The sequence below is a fragment of the Zeus faber genome, assembly GCF_960531495.2.
Source record: "Zeus faber genome assembly, chromosome: 8".
Taxonomy (NCBI): domain Eukaryota; kingdom Metazoa; phylum Chordata; class Actinopteri; order Zeiformes; family Zeidae; genus Zeus; species Zeus faber.
Window position 1 is genome coordinate 157341 of NC_137195.1, and position 13910 is coordinate 171250.

A 13910-nucleotide genomic window follows, 5' to 3' on the forward strand; every position below is an offset into this window, starting at 1 on the left:
CCCTTGTCCTAGCAGTCCAAGGAAAAATCAGCCTTCTCCACTCTGCAAGGCCTTTACCAATTCCGAGTGCTTCCGTTCGGGTTGTTTGGTGCCCCCGTGACCTCTCAGTGACTCATGGACAGGGTCCTGCGTGCGTGCGTGCATGCAGCATTTTGCACTGCATATTTAGATGATGTTATTATTCATATTGATACATGGGAGCGGAATATGCAGCATGTGGACACAGTGCTAACGTCTCTGAGACGCGCGGGGCTCACCACCAACCCAAAGAAGTGCGTGGTTCGGCGGAGGGAGATACGGTATTTGGGGTACCACTTGGGGGGTGGGCCTTCTCCAACCGCAGGTAGATAAGACCACCGTGGTCAAAAACACGCTTAGACCTAAGACTAAGAAGGAGGTAAAGCAGTTTTTGGGGCTGGCCAGATACTATAGGAGGTTGGTGCCGGAATTTGCAGCACTGTCCAGCCCCTTGACCGACCTGACTCGAAAAGGTGCTCCAGATCCGGTCCAGTGGTCAGAGCCGTGCCAGCAGGCATTTGTTAAATAAAAGGAAGCTCTCTGTGGGTAACCTGTACTGCAAACCCCTAACTTTGCTCTTCCTTTCTGTCTGCAAACGAACGCGTCGGACAGGGGGCTTGGAGCCATCCTGTCTCAGGAGGTCGAGGGTGTGGACCATCCGGTGCTGTACCTCAGCTGCAAGCTGGTAGAGCGAGAAACGAGGTACAGCACCGTAGAAAAAGAATGTTTAGCGATAAAATGAGCGGTCACCCTCCGCTATTACCTCCTGGGTAGGGCCTTCACCCTCTGTTTGGACCACTCCCCACTCCCCTGCATGAAAGACACCAATGCGCGGATCACCCGGTGGTATTTGGCACTACAACCCTTCAACTTCCAGGTGATCCACAGGCTGGGTACCCAAATGGTCGTAGCAGACTTCCTAACCCACTCCAGTGGGGAGCTGGCTGTTGGCCGGTACTTTAGAATGGACTAAAGAAGGACACATACCATTCAGAACAGTAAAGACTACCCTGCAACATGCACCAGCTTTGTCTCAGCTGGACAAGAACATGAGTGTGTAGCAGAAGCAGAAAAATATGCTTAACTTGATCTGAAAATGTACCCTTTAACTGAAGCCAATATGACTTTATTTGTGGACGGCTCCTAATATAGAGAAGGAGAACATCTGTCAGCAGGATATGCTATTGTAGAAAGTAAAAATGACACTACAGCCTTCCTCCAATCCGGACACAGCCCTGCTCAGCACATCTGGCAGAGCTAATTGCTCTGATCAAAGCGTACAAATTGTCAGAGGGACAAATCAGAACACAACGGGACCTTTTAACTAATGCACCTTTTTTTTTTACAAAGCCGTGTTAATATTCATAGATTGAATTGTGTTTTCTTCAAGTATGTTTTCCTTGCACTGCATTCTCTGTCTGGTTGTAAGATTAAATAATGTAAGGCTATTTAAAATTACTTTTAGGAGGATTTAAGTTCAAGTTCAAGTTCAAGTTCAAGAGATTATTTGTCACATACATATACATACGTTCATACATATATGCTTTTAAATGTATATTTATACAACAAAGTCAATTAATTCAATTATATAATTATAGGACCCAGAATCGCGATTGTGGCGCCTCCCCTTGCGGCTGCCTGCGCGAGCACCTTGTGTCGATTACGCACATTTTGGTATTTTTTAGTATTTATAGAGCTTATTATGCGTAATCACCGGGTGTCATGACATTTCACTGCATATATGTATGAACGTATGTATATGTATGTGACAAATAATCTCTTGAACTTGAACTCTTGAACTTGAAATTGTGAATATATACACAGACTGTGCATACGCACATGGTGTCTGTTACCTTTTTGGTGCCACATGGAAAGCTTGGGGGTTCAGGAGGGCTGATGGTTCACCCATACAACACCATGAACAGATTCTTAAACTATTAGAAGCATTGATAAAACCCGCAAAATTAGCATTGATAAAATGTGCAGCTCACAAGTCAGATAAATCCTTTATAACTACAGGCAACAATGCAGGAGATTTAGCAGCTAAAGCTCCACAAGCAATCCAAAGGAAATACTGGCACTACACTTGGCAGACATGGAGGATCAGGTCATGGAAGACTTGATCCTCAAACAAGAAGAAGCGTCAATAACTGAAAAACATCTTTGGGGGCAAAAAGGAGCAACACAGGATGGCAAGGGCATATGAATGGAGAATATGGAGAACGCATGGTGGTTTTGTTGTAGCTCCAGGCAGTCTGCTTTCCTTGTCAATACATGATGCACAGTGGCTAGCCCATTGTGCAAGGGGGGAGGTATTGAGAAAAATAACGGAATGGAATTTTTGTGCTCCAAAATTACAACAAGTAGATGCAGCAATAACTAGATGCGAAAAACCACCACAGCAGTCCGAGTGCAGGGATCGCCAACATGGTATCACTTAAACCACTGTATAAAGGCCCCAGAACAAGCAGAGAATGAGGAAGATCCGATTAAGACTGGTTCACCTGGTTAGAACTGAACTTTACACAATGGGGAGCTGCCCTGTTGAAGATATCAGCAGCAGCGGGAATCTGCCGGTAGGAAGTGGGGATAACTTTCTGTTGCTGTATCCCTGTACTGAGAAGCCTAGTGACCTGCACCCTAGTTCGTTCCTGTAGGGCTACACAGGCAATTGGGACATTAGCCAAGAAGTGCTATCGTCATCCAGTTCAATGAGGCCGCTGACTCCATGTGGTGATTTGAAGATTGGGCATTCATCAATGATGTGTTCAACAGTCTGTGGTTTTCCGCATTCACAGAGATTTGTGGCGGACACTCCAATCATATGCAGATAGGTTTGGGTCTTTGCTACTCCAGAGCTAAGTCTGTTGAGGTTGACCCAGGCGTTCCGTGGTTGGTCACACCCAGGCGGATTGGTTGAAGGGGAGTTGATGAACTTCCTCAACGTGGAGGTTGACTTGGACCATTGCTTGTTCCAGCAGTCAAGGATCCATCCAGGGTGTGGAGGGCTCGTGGCAAGGAGTCTCCTAGCTTCGGTGGAGAAGTGTCTGCGTTTGAGTCTCTGGTGGCCATATTCAGCAGGAGGGGGGATCAGGCTTGTTGGCTCATCTGCACTCTTGCAGGCCAGCTTCAAGGTCAGGAAGTTACGACGGAGCTCTGGAGGTGGAATGCCAGACAGTATGGGGAGAAACTCGACAGGGGTTGATGGCAGGGCACCATTAATTAGCCTCATGGCGGTGTTAAGCACAACATCAACACAGGCTGTATGGCTGCTGTGACTCCATGCAGGGGCAGCATACTCAGCCGTGGAGTATGCGAGGGCAAGGGTAGAGGTGCGCAGGGTGGTGAAGTTTGCACCCCATCCAGTGCCAGCCAGCCTCTTCAGGAGGTTTACACGGGCAGCGGTCTTGGCAGCAACTTGTTGGATGTGTGGCTTACATTTCCATTTACAAACTTCAGATTAAAGCGACCCTTTCATTTCTGTAACAACATCATCATATTATTTCCTATAAATGATATTTGCAGTAAGACGCTTTATGACATCATATTTACTATTAATGACATTAACCGTAAGATGCTTTATGATGTCATCATATTATTTACTATAAATTATAATTACAGTAAGACCGTTTATGACATAATAATTACTATAAATGAAATTTACAGTAAACACTTTGACATCATCATATTATTTACTATAAATTATATTTACAGTAAGATGCTTTGTGACATATTATTCACCATAAATTATTTACAGTAAGACGCTTTGACATCATCGTATTATTGACTATAAATGATATTAACAGTAAGATGCTTCATGACGTCATCATATTATTTACTATAATTTGAACTTGAACTTGAAATTAGATTTACAGTAAGACGCTTTATGATGTCAACATATTATTGACTGTAAATTACATTTACAGTAAGATGCTTTACGACATCATATAATTGACAATAAATGATATTTACAGTAAGACGCTTTATGACATCATCATATTATTTACTATAAATGATATTTACAATAAGACGCTCAGTCCACGGCCACTTCAGTGACAGCAGAGATACACTACAGCTGTGGCAGGGCATCCAAGCCATCACCAACTACAGGACATCAACACTAGCCTGTGATAGCGATGCCTCCCTGCCTGATGTGCTGAATGTGTTCTACGCCCGGTTCGAAGCACAAAATGATGTGGTGGTGTGGAAAAACACCCTCCCTCCCAATAACCAGGTGCGATGTCTGACCACAGACAATATCCCCAGGAGTGTGCTCAAAGGGTGTGCAGACCAACTGGCAGAGGCTCTTACGGACATCTTCAACATCTCCCTGAACACCGCCACCGTCCCAACGTGCTTCAAGACTACCACCATTGTCCCTGTGCCCAAGAAGTCATCTGTGTCCTGCCTCAATGGCTACCGCCCCGTCGCACTCACCCCCACCATCATGAAGTGCTTCAAGAGTCTGATCCTGAGGCACATAAAGACACTCCTGCCTCCCGCCGTAGACCCCCTGCAGTTCACGTATCGAGCAAACTGCTCCACTGATGATGCCATCGCCATCGCCCTTCACCTAGCACTCACCCATCTGGACCAAAAGGACACATACGTCCGAATGCTGTTCATACACTTCAGTTCTGCACTCGACACGATCATCCCCCAGCATGTGACCAGGAAGCTGAGCCTGCTGGGCCTGAACACCTCCCTCTGCAATTGGATCCTGGACTTTCTGACGGGGAGACCTCAGAAGGTTCGGATCAGGAACCACACCTCCAGCACTACCACACTGAGCACAGGGGCCCCCGAGGGCATCATATTATTTACCATAAATTATATTTACAATTAGACACTTTATGACGTCATCATATTATTTACTATATATGTACAGGTTCTAAATGAGAATGTCGAGTTGGACCGGGTCCAGTGTGTGGCATGGACTCGGTCCCTCTGTAGTCTTTAGACGTTATCAAACAATGGATTTACGTGTATATTTCTAAAACTTCTTACCTGGTAGATGGAAGTACATCTGTTAGATTGATATTTTAAATCCCTGCTCCAAATTACTCTGCCGAATGAATAAAAAATACAATAAAAAAGAATCCAAAAAGACTCTTTACTGCGTCCAGTCCAAAACACTGAAATGTGCGACTGAGTGATGTAATCGAGATCCAGCAAGGCATCGGAAAAATAAAAGCCTTGTATGGTAATTACCCACAGAAATACCACAACACTTTTCGTATTTCATGGAAAAGTAACTTACTGAAAATGTAAGTAAAAGAAAGTCAACAAATAAATGAGGTGCCTGACACGGCACCAAACAGCCACCTGTCACCGAGAGAGCAGCTCTATTTCAACACGATAAGTTCTAACAATGACAAGTTCTGCTTTACAGGCAAACATGGAGGGCTGTTTGAAAGACAGAAGGGTTGCCCTGTGTAGACTGCATCATGATTGCTGCACGAGATGAGCAACCAGGAGGTGACAGACCGGTGGAAGGCCATGCTGCATTCAAGCAAACTTGTAAAATCGTGCAGTGTTTCAGAGAACCCGTGAAACTGTAAAACACACCCAACATGAACAAACTGGACCCAGTGCATCCTAACTGCAGCTATAGTTATTATAATACTACTAATAATAATAATAACAGTAATAATACTACTACTAATAATAATAATAATAATAATAATATTAGTAGTAGTAGTAGTAGTGGTAGTAGTAGTGTTATTATTATTATGTATATTCTTTTTCCATTCTTGCCGTATTGTTTTGGCTAATTTTGCCTTTAACTTCTTAACATTCAATACCTTCTGCATAGCTAGGGCTGTCACAAGAATTTCACTGTTCAGAATGACCCCGTGTTAAACTATGCATCTGATAAATCACTTTGACTTTGACTTCTGTGTGTGTGTGTATGGTGCGTGCGTGCGTGCGTGTGTGTGTGTGTATGCGCCTGTGTGTGTGTGCGTGTGTGTGTATGTGTGTGTGTGCGCGCTTGTGTGTGCGTACGTGCCTGTGTGTGTGTGTGTGTGTGTGTGTACTTACATTTTAGTGTTGTTAAAGAGCGACTGGTCAGAGAGTCGGGGACATACTGACCCTCTGGATCTACACACCAACACTGACCTAACACACAGACACAGCAACAACAAAGTTTAGTCAGTAGTACAATGTGCAGCGAAATGTTCAGTGTGTGTGTGTGCGTGTATGTACAGTGTGTGTGTGAATGTATGTGTGTATGTATATGTGTGTGTTTGTATATGTGTGTGTGTGTGTGTGTACCTGTGCCCAGGTGACACTGTGCTTGTTGCCAGTTTCCTCGTGCGTCGCACTGAGGAACGTAGATCTGAGAACGCCCAGCAACTGAAACACAGGGAATAGAACCAACAATCCACAGGGTTAGTGCCTTGCTTTATAGAACATGCGGGGGGGCTGTAGTATTAATGATATTTTAATATGATACAAATATGATCATATATCACTTCCCTTGTCTAGTTAATTATTCATGGCTTGCAATATCAATCGATACATAATCAATATGTAACAATGCCTTGCTGACCGGAGGAGGCAGCCAATCGCAGCGCAGCATGGGAGTGGCTCAGGAGCTGCTCGGACACTACTGCCCCCGCAGGTGACGGGCCGCGGCTCAACTCCTCCGGGGTCAGGCGCAGACCGTGGGCCAATAGGAAGCCGAGCCCTAGGAAGTGGGAGGGGTCAGAGTGGGACGCCATCCGGTCCACTTCCTGTTGGAATGCTATGACCTCATCCAGCACTGCCCTGCAGGAGACTGGAGGGTAGACAGGATGTAGGTAAAACAGAGACAGGAAGTAGGTATTTTAAGACAGGAAGTAGATGAACAGACAAGAAGTAGATGTAACATAGAGAGGAAGTAGGTATGATAGAGACAGGAGTAGGTGTAACAGGCAGGAAGTATATTTAAGATAAAGATGGTGGGACTTGTATCTGACCTGGCTTCTGCAGTGTATGAGAACCTGAAGAACCTGAAGAACCTGGAGAACCTGGAGAAGTTCCACAGTGAGTCTCTCTCTCTTTCTCTATGTATATATGTTTATATATACATATATAGATGAATCCTTTCTATACATATACATGAATATGTATAGGAAGACATGCAGGCAGGCAGGCAGGCAGGCAGGCAGACAGACAGACAGACAGACAGACAGGCAGGCAGGCAGGCAGGCAGGCAGGCAGGCAGGCAGGCAGACAGACAGACAGACAGACAGACAGACAGACAGGCAGGCAGGCAGACAGACAGACAGACAGACAGGCAGACCAGCAGACAGTCTCACAGTTTGTTCTGTTCCCGTCCTTTCCCACACAGAAGCAGCCCCTCCCCTCACACTGGACCTGCAGGAAGTCTCCTGCTGCAGTGCATGCTGGGACGTGCACATCCGCCCCCGCGGCCATGTTGCTTTTCTCTTTGATCGCCCGTGCTCTCTCTCTCTCGCAGCGTGATGGGCAGCGAGGACGTCCGGAAGTCGACCGCGACCCCGCAATCTCATGACCCCAGGTGTCCACGCACCAGCACCCACGACCAGTGCACTGCACCTCCTGGTATTGACCACTAGGGGTGCAGCTGGGAGCCCAGTCCACCTGGTCGAACCTGCAGAACCGGACCAGACCACCCAGGACCTGGAACACAAGTTATCATCGGGTTATCATCTGAACAAGTTCCTTCCTATCAAAACCAGTTTGAACCAGTTTGCACCAGTTCCATCCTGACAATCAATTTGAACCGGTTTGAAGCAGTTCCTTCCTGTTTAAACCAGTTTGAATCTGTTTGAACTGAACTAAACTAAACCAGTGTAGACCGGTTCCAACTAGTTTCAACCCATTTTAATCAGTTTGAACCAGTTTGCACCAGTTCATTCCTGTCTAATTCAGTTTGAACCGGTTTCAGCCAGTATGTGTGCAGACCTGTTCCATGTTGGCAGAGTGTGTATTGGACTGCAAGGTGTGTTTCAGTGCTGACAGGAAGAGGGGGTTCTGAAGTGCCCAGATGACAGACTGCATCAGTTTCTGGTTCTGACCCTGGCCCAGGTTGAGGGCCAGGTTCTGGTCCGGCAAGGGGAAGGTTCCTCTCTCGCCTACGGCTCCGGTGAAGTTGAAGGCTGCCACATTATTCAGGAACTTTCCTCCGAACAGGTTCTCCTGCAGCCGGGCTGCCGAGGATCTGCCCAGCGCCTGCAGGGCGTGGCCCACTGAAGGGAACAGCCCCTGGAGGACTTCAGCCAGCCTGGACAGGAAGGCCAGAGGCTCCTCCCCCTGTGGGAGGCTCTGGAGGGGACGCAACAGGGAGGAGCAGGGCTCTGAGGAAGAGGAGGTGTGGCTGGGAGGGTCCAGGGGTCCGGAGAGCATTCTTGAGAGAGCCCAGCGGCGCCGGGAGCGGCAGTCTGCAGCAAAAGAGCCTGCAGGAGCAACAGAAGACACAGTGATCACTCCATGTATACATGTGGTCCAGAGACACCGGGACGACGTCCAGGGGTCTCACCGCAGGACGGGGGGTTTCTGAGTCGCCGGGTCCCAGGTAGCTCTGTCCCCTGGGGGTCCACGCACCAGCACTGACCCCCCTGCTGGCACTGCCTTGTAGAGAAGGAGCCATCGGCCTCGCAGGATGGGACAAATACCCCTGACGTCTCCAGAGCTTCCTGCCGTTCCACCTCACAGGAAGTGGGACCTGGGGGGGGGGGGCGCTTAAGTACTTCATCCATTTCTTTTACACTGTAGTACATCAATAAGCAGAAAATTCTGCTTATTGAAACTGAAATTATTGGAATATTTGAAAACGTCAAAATGATTTCTAATTAAAACCACCGAGAACCAGTCTAGAATGTTAGAACAAGTTTGAACCAGTTTTCTTCAAGTCTGGACCATTAGGAACCAGTTTGAGCCAGTTGTCTTCCAGTTTGGACCAGTAGGAAGCAGTATGAACTGGTTTGAACCATTCTAGACTGTAGGAAGGAGTTTGGACCAGTTGTCTTCCAGTCTGGACCAGTAGGAACCAGTTTGAAACAGCTGTCTTACAGTCTGGACCAGTAGGAACCAGTTTAAATGAGTTGTCTTCCATTCTGGACCAGTAGGAACCAGTTTTAACCAGCTGTCTTACAGTCTGGACCAGTAGGAACCAGTTTAAACAAGTTGTCTTCCATTCTGGACCAGTAGGAACCAGTTTGAACCAGTTGTCTTCCAGTCTAGACCAGTAGGAACCATTCAAAGTCGTCGAGGTGTCGTACATCTGAAGTGCCCGGTGGCAGCCAGGCGCAGCGCCAGCAGGCGGCGCTGCAGGACACGGTACATGTTGGACTGTGAGAAGGAGCGAGGGGGTCGAAGGTCAGAGAACGCTGAGTCGTAAACGCCTGAGAGGCGGAGCTCCACACCTGGGGGCAATATTGCATCATTAAATGATTACATCATTATGACATAAGTATTACATGTTAACTTTTTGTTGATTTTGTCATTTTGTGTGCATGCATGTGTAGAAGACTGTCCAACTAATATAAACTTTACTAGTTCATTACATTACATTTTACATTTAGTCATTGATCAGACGCTTTTATCCAAAGCCACTTACAACTGTTCAAACACCGACGGACGCAGCCATCAGGAGCAATGAGGGGTTAAGTGTCTTGCTCAAGGACACTACAGCATGCTAGCAGGAGGAGCCTGGGATCCAAGTTCAAGTTCAAGAGATTATTTGTCACATACCAACCAGCAACCTTTAGATCACTAGACCACCAGCTCTACCGCCTGAGCTACCATCCCCTATACCAGTACTAACTCTACTAGTACTAACTATACTAGTACCAACTATACTAGTACTAACACGAGTACTGACTATACTAGTACTTACACTACTAGTACTAACTCTACTAGTACTAACTACTATTACCAACTATATTAGTACTAACTCTACCATTACTAAAACTACCACGATTAACTCTACTAGTACTTACTATACTAGTACTAACACTACTAGTGCTAACTACTAATATTGACTACACTTGCACTAACACTACTAGTACTAACTCTACCAGTACAAACTATACTGGTACTAACACTACTAGTAGTAGTATTGTAGTATAGTACTAGTATAGTAGTGCTAGTAGGATAACAGTACAATAGTAGTAGAATAGTAGTAGTAGTATAGTAGTGGTATAGTAGTATAGTAGTAGTAATAAAGTGGTAGTAAAGTAGTAGTAGTAATAGTAGTAATTTAGTGGTATAGTAGTACTAGTGATAGTAGTATAGTAGTGGTATAGCAGTACTAGTATTTGTAGTATAGTAGTGGTATAGTAGTAGAAGTATAGTAGTAGTAAAGTAGTGGTAAAGTAGTATAGTAGTGGTATAATAGTACAAATAGTAGTGGTATAGCGGGGATGGTAGCTCAGGAGGTAGGGCTGGTCGTGTAGTAATCTAAAGGGTTACCCTAACCCTAACCCTAGCATGCTGTAGTGTCCTTGAGCAAGACACTTAACCCCTAATTGCTCCTGATGGCTGCGTCCGTCGGTGTTTGAATAATTGTAAGTCGCTTTGGATAAAAGCGTCTGCTAAATGTAATGTAATGTATAGTGGTATAGTAGTAGTAGTATAGAAGTAGTATAGTAGCACTAGTAGTAGAAGTGTGTACCTGTGTTTTCCAGCTCTCGTCCTTGTCGTGTTGAACAGAAACAAAATGCAGAAACAAACGGAAACAACGAAGAGATTCTGGAGAAAGACAAGAGAGTCCTGTAACACACACAAAGTACACATGTTATACACACTCACAAAGTACAAACATAAAGTACACACATTATACGCAAAACACAAAGTACACACATTATACACACACAAAGTACACACACTATACGCAAAGCAAAAAGTACACACATTATATGCAAAACAGAAAGTACACTGTTATACACACACACAAGTACACATGTTATACACACACAAAGAACATACGTTATACACACACAAAGTAAACACCTTATATACACACACACACAAGGTACACAAATTACACACATTCTACAGACACACAAAGGACACACATTATAAACACACACAAAGTACAGACATAATATACACATTATACACACTCCCAAAGTACACACGTTATACAGACACATAAAGTACACACATTATACACATCCACAAAGTACACACCTTATACACAATAACAAAGTACAGACATTATATAAACACACAAAGTACACGCATTACACGCAAAACACAAAGTACACACATTATACACACACACACACACACACAAAGTACACACATTATCCACTGACACAAAGTACACATATTATTCACACAAAGTACAAACAAAGTCGCACAAAGTACACACAATGACTGACAGACCATTCAGGTATCTGGAGACCCATGGATGGACGGACAGACAGGTAGAGACACAGAGAAACAGAGGGAGAGACAGACAGACAGGTGGGTGGGCGGACAGACAGGCATGCCTGTCTTGCTGCTCCAGGTTGAGCTCTGTTCCATTGTTGATGAGCTTGCACTGAACTGGCAGGAAGCTGTGCTCTTCATCACACTGAGGAGGAGGAGGAGGATGTGAGCTCCCCCTGCTGGCGTGGAGGAGGCGCCGCATACGCACCGCACAGCTGCCAGGACCTGCCGGCCAATGACAGACAGGTAGTAGCAATACTAGCATAGTAGTGGTAGTAGTACTGTAGTTGTCGTAATGGTTGTACTGTAATAATTGTACTAGCACAGTAGTGGTAGTAGTGGTAATGGTTTTACTGTAGTAGTAGGAGTAGTAGTAGTAGTACTGTAGTAGTAGTAGTAGTAGTAGTAGTAGTAGTACTGTAGTACTCACTCTGTAGTAGTAGCAGTAGTAGGATTTTCTCCTCCTACAGCACCAACATGGCAGCGTCACTGCTCTGCATATTATTTATGTTATTATATTATTCGTATTATTTACATTATTATATTTTTATATCATGCATGTTTTAATATTATTTATAGTACTGATATTATTATATTATCCATATAATTTACATTATTTATTCTATCCATAATATCCATATTATTTATATTATTATATTATCCACATTATTTATATCATCCATATTATCCAAATAATTATATTATCCATATTATTTATATTATTATATGATCCATATAATCCATATTATTTATATTATTGTCTTATCCATATTATCCATATTATTTATATTATCATCCATCCTGTGGTGTATGGGGTGTGGAAGGGAGGGGTACTACCTTTAAGGTTGATACGATCGCAGCTGGATTGCTAGTGCCGGTTGCACTAGTGCTGGTTGAAACCTTACTGGACCTCACCAGCACCCAGCTCTTGTCTCCAAGTAGCAGAGTGGTGCGGCCACACCACGGTAAACTGCTTCCACCGGCAGGCTAAACTAGACAAGGGTAGTCTGGGGGGTCTTTGTCCCCCTGGTGAAGAGCTTGGAGAGGAGATAGGCACCACCAAGCCTATTTGCCTAACGAAATGTCATGATGGATAAACAGTCAGGAAACGACATGCCGGATCAGTCGAGGCCCGGAAAAACAAAGGCCGCGCTCCCAAATGTCTTGCCCCAGGGTGGGGGCGACAAGTTTGCTACTGGGACAAGATTATCACCAACACACAACCTCCCAAAGCATGACACCATTATTGGGACATGGAATGTTTGGACACTGTATGCCTGTGGGAAAGTCAGGGAGCTGACCCATGAACTAGACAGATATAGATGGGACATTCTGGGAATGGCCAAGGTCAGATGGACCGGCTGTGGCGAAACTGCTACAGAAGAAGGCCACAAGATATGATTTAGTGGAGATGATTCTAAACACCAGCATGGGGTTGGCTTTATTGTAAACAAAAGCAAAACAAATTCAGTTATCAGCTGCACGGCGTTATCCAGCAGGCTCATCAGCATCCGGATCGCTGCGCGGCCCATGAATATAACCATCATTCAAGTGTACACTACACACAAAAAGTTTGGGATATTCGGCTTTCGGGTGAAATTTCAGGATGAACCTAAAATGCACTATAACCTTCACAGGTGAACTTCATTTGACCTTCTCTATACTTTTGAATGCACATGTCCAACTGTTCAATGTTTCAGTACTTTTTGCACAACTTGCTGTTCTCTAACAAGGAGCTGAACGGCAAAATTCACAACAGGTGTTTGATCATGAATCGACCAATAAATGTCTTGGTTCAATTAGAATTGGTATTTAAACAGTCCTCTTCATCATGCTGTTCACATTTTGACATCGTGAAACCAAGACGACACATAACAACTGATCAACAGTACCTCGCCTTTGTAAGGCTTCAAACAGGATGTTGTCAGAGGGAAGTGGCCACTGAGCTTAGAGTGTCACAGTGTCATCAGCAGGTTGCAGCAGAGATACAGAGACTGGAAGAGTCACAGAAAGGCATCGAAGTGGACGTCCTTTGGCCACATCCCACACTGATGAGCGCTTCATTGTGAACAGTGCCCTGCGGAACCGGATGATGATGCCACTCGACTCCAGGCACATTTAAGGGAGGTGAGAGGCACCAAGTGTCTTTTCAGACCATTCAAAACCGTTTACATCAGCGTGGTCTGCGTGCTAGACGACCTGCAAGGGTACCTGACCGCACCACCAGGCACAGGCATCATCGTCTTGCATCGGCCAGGCAGCGTTGATGCTGGACCAGGGACCAGGGACCAGGGGCCTCAGTGCTGTTCACTGATGAAAGTTGATTCACGTTGAGCAGAAATGATGGCCGCCAATGATGTTGGAGACGTCAAGGAGAGCGCTATGCATCAGCCACTGTTATCACCAGACGAGCCTTTGGTGGTTGTTGTGTTACAGTGTGGGCGGGTGTGTCTAGTCAATACAGAACTGCACTACACTTTGTGAATGGT

General features: G+C 45.2%; 1 protein-coding gene across 1 annotated transcript in view; it reads right to left on the reverse strand.

The window, feature by feature from the left end:
- Positions 1-13910, reverse strand: part of tg (thyroglobulin) — a gene marked incomplete at its 5' end in the record, with an annotated part of 69497 nt that overhangs the window by 49786 nt on the left and 5801 nt on the right. The window contains 7 exons of the mRNA XM_080005725.1: positions 6295-6375; positions 6572-6799; positions 7374-7665; positions 7951-8441; positions 8525-8710; positions 9267-9410; positions 11476-11646. Coding sequence (XP_079861851.1) covers positions 6295-6375; positions 6572-6799; positions 7374-7665; positions 7951-8441; positions 8525-8710; positions 9267-9410; positions 11476-11646 — 1593 coding nt within the window. The remainder of the gene's footprint in view (positions 1-6294; positions 6376-6571; positions 6800-7373; positions 7666-7950; positions 8442-8524; positions 8711-9266; positions 9411-11475; positions 11647-13910) is intronic.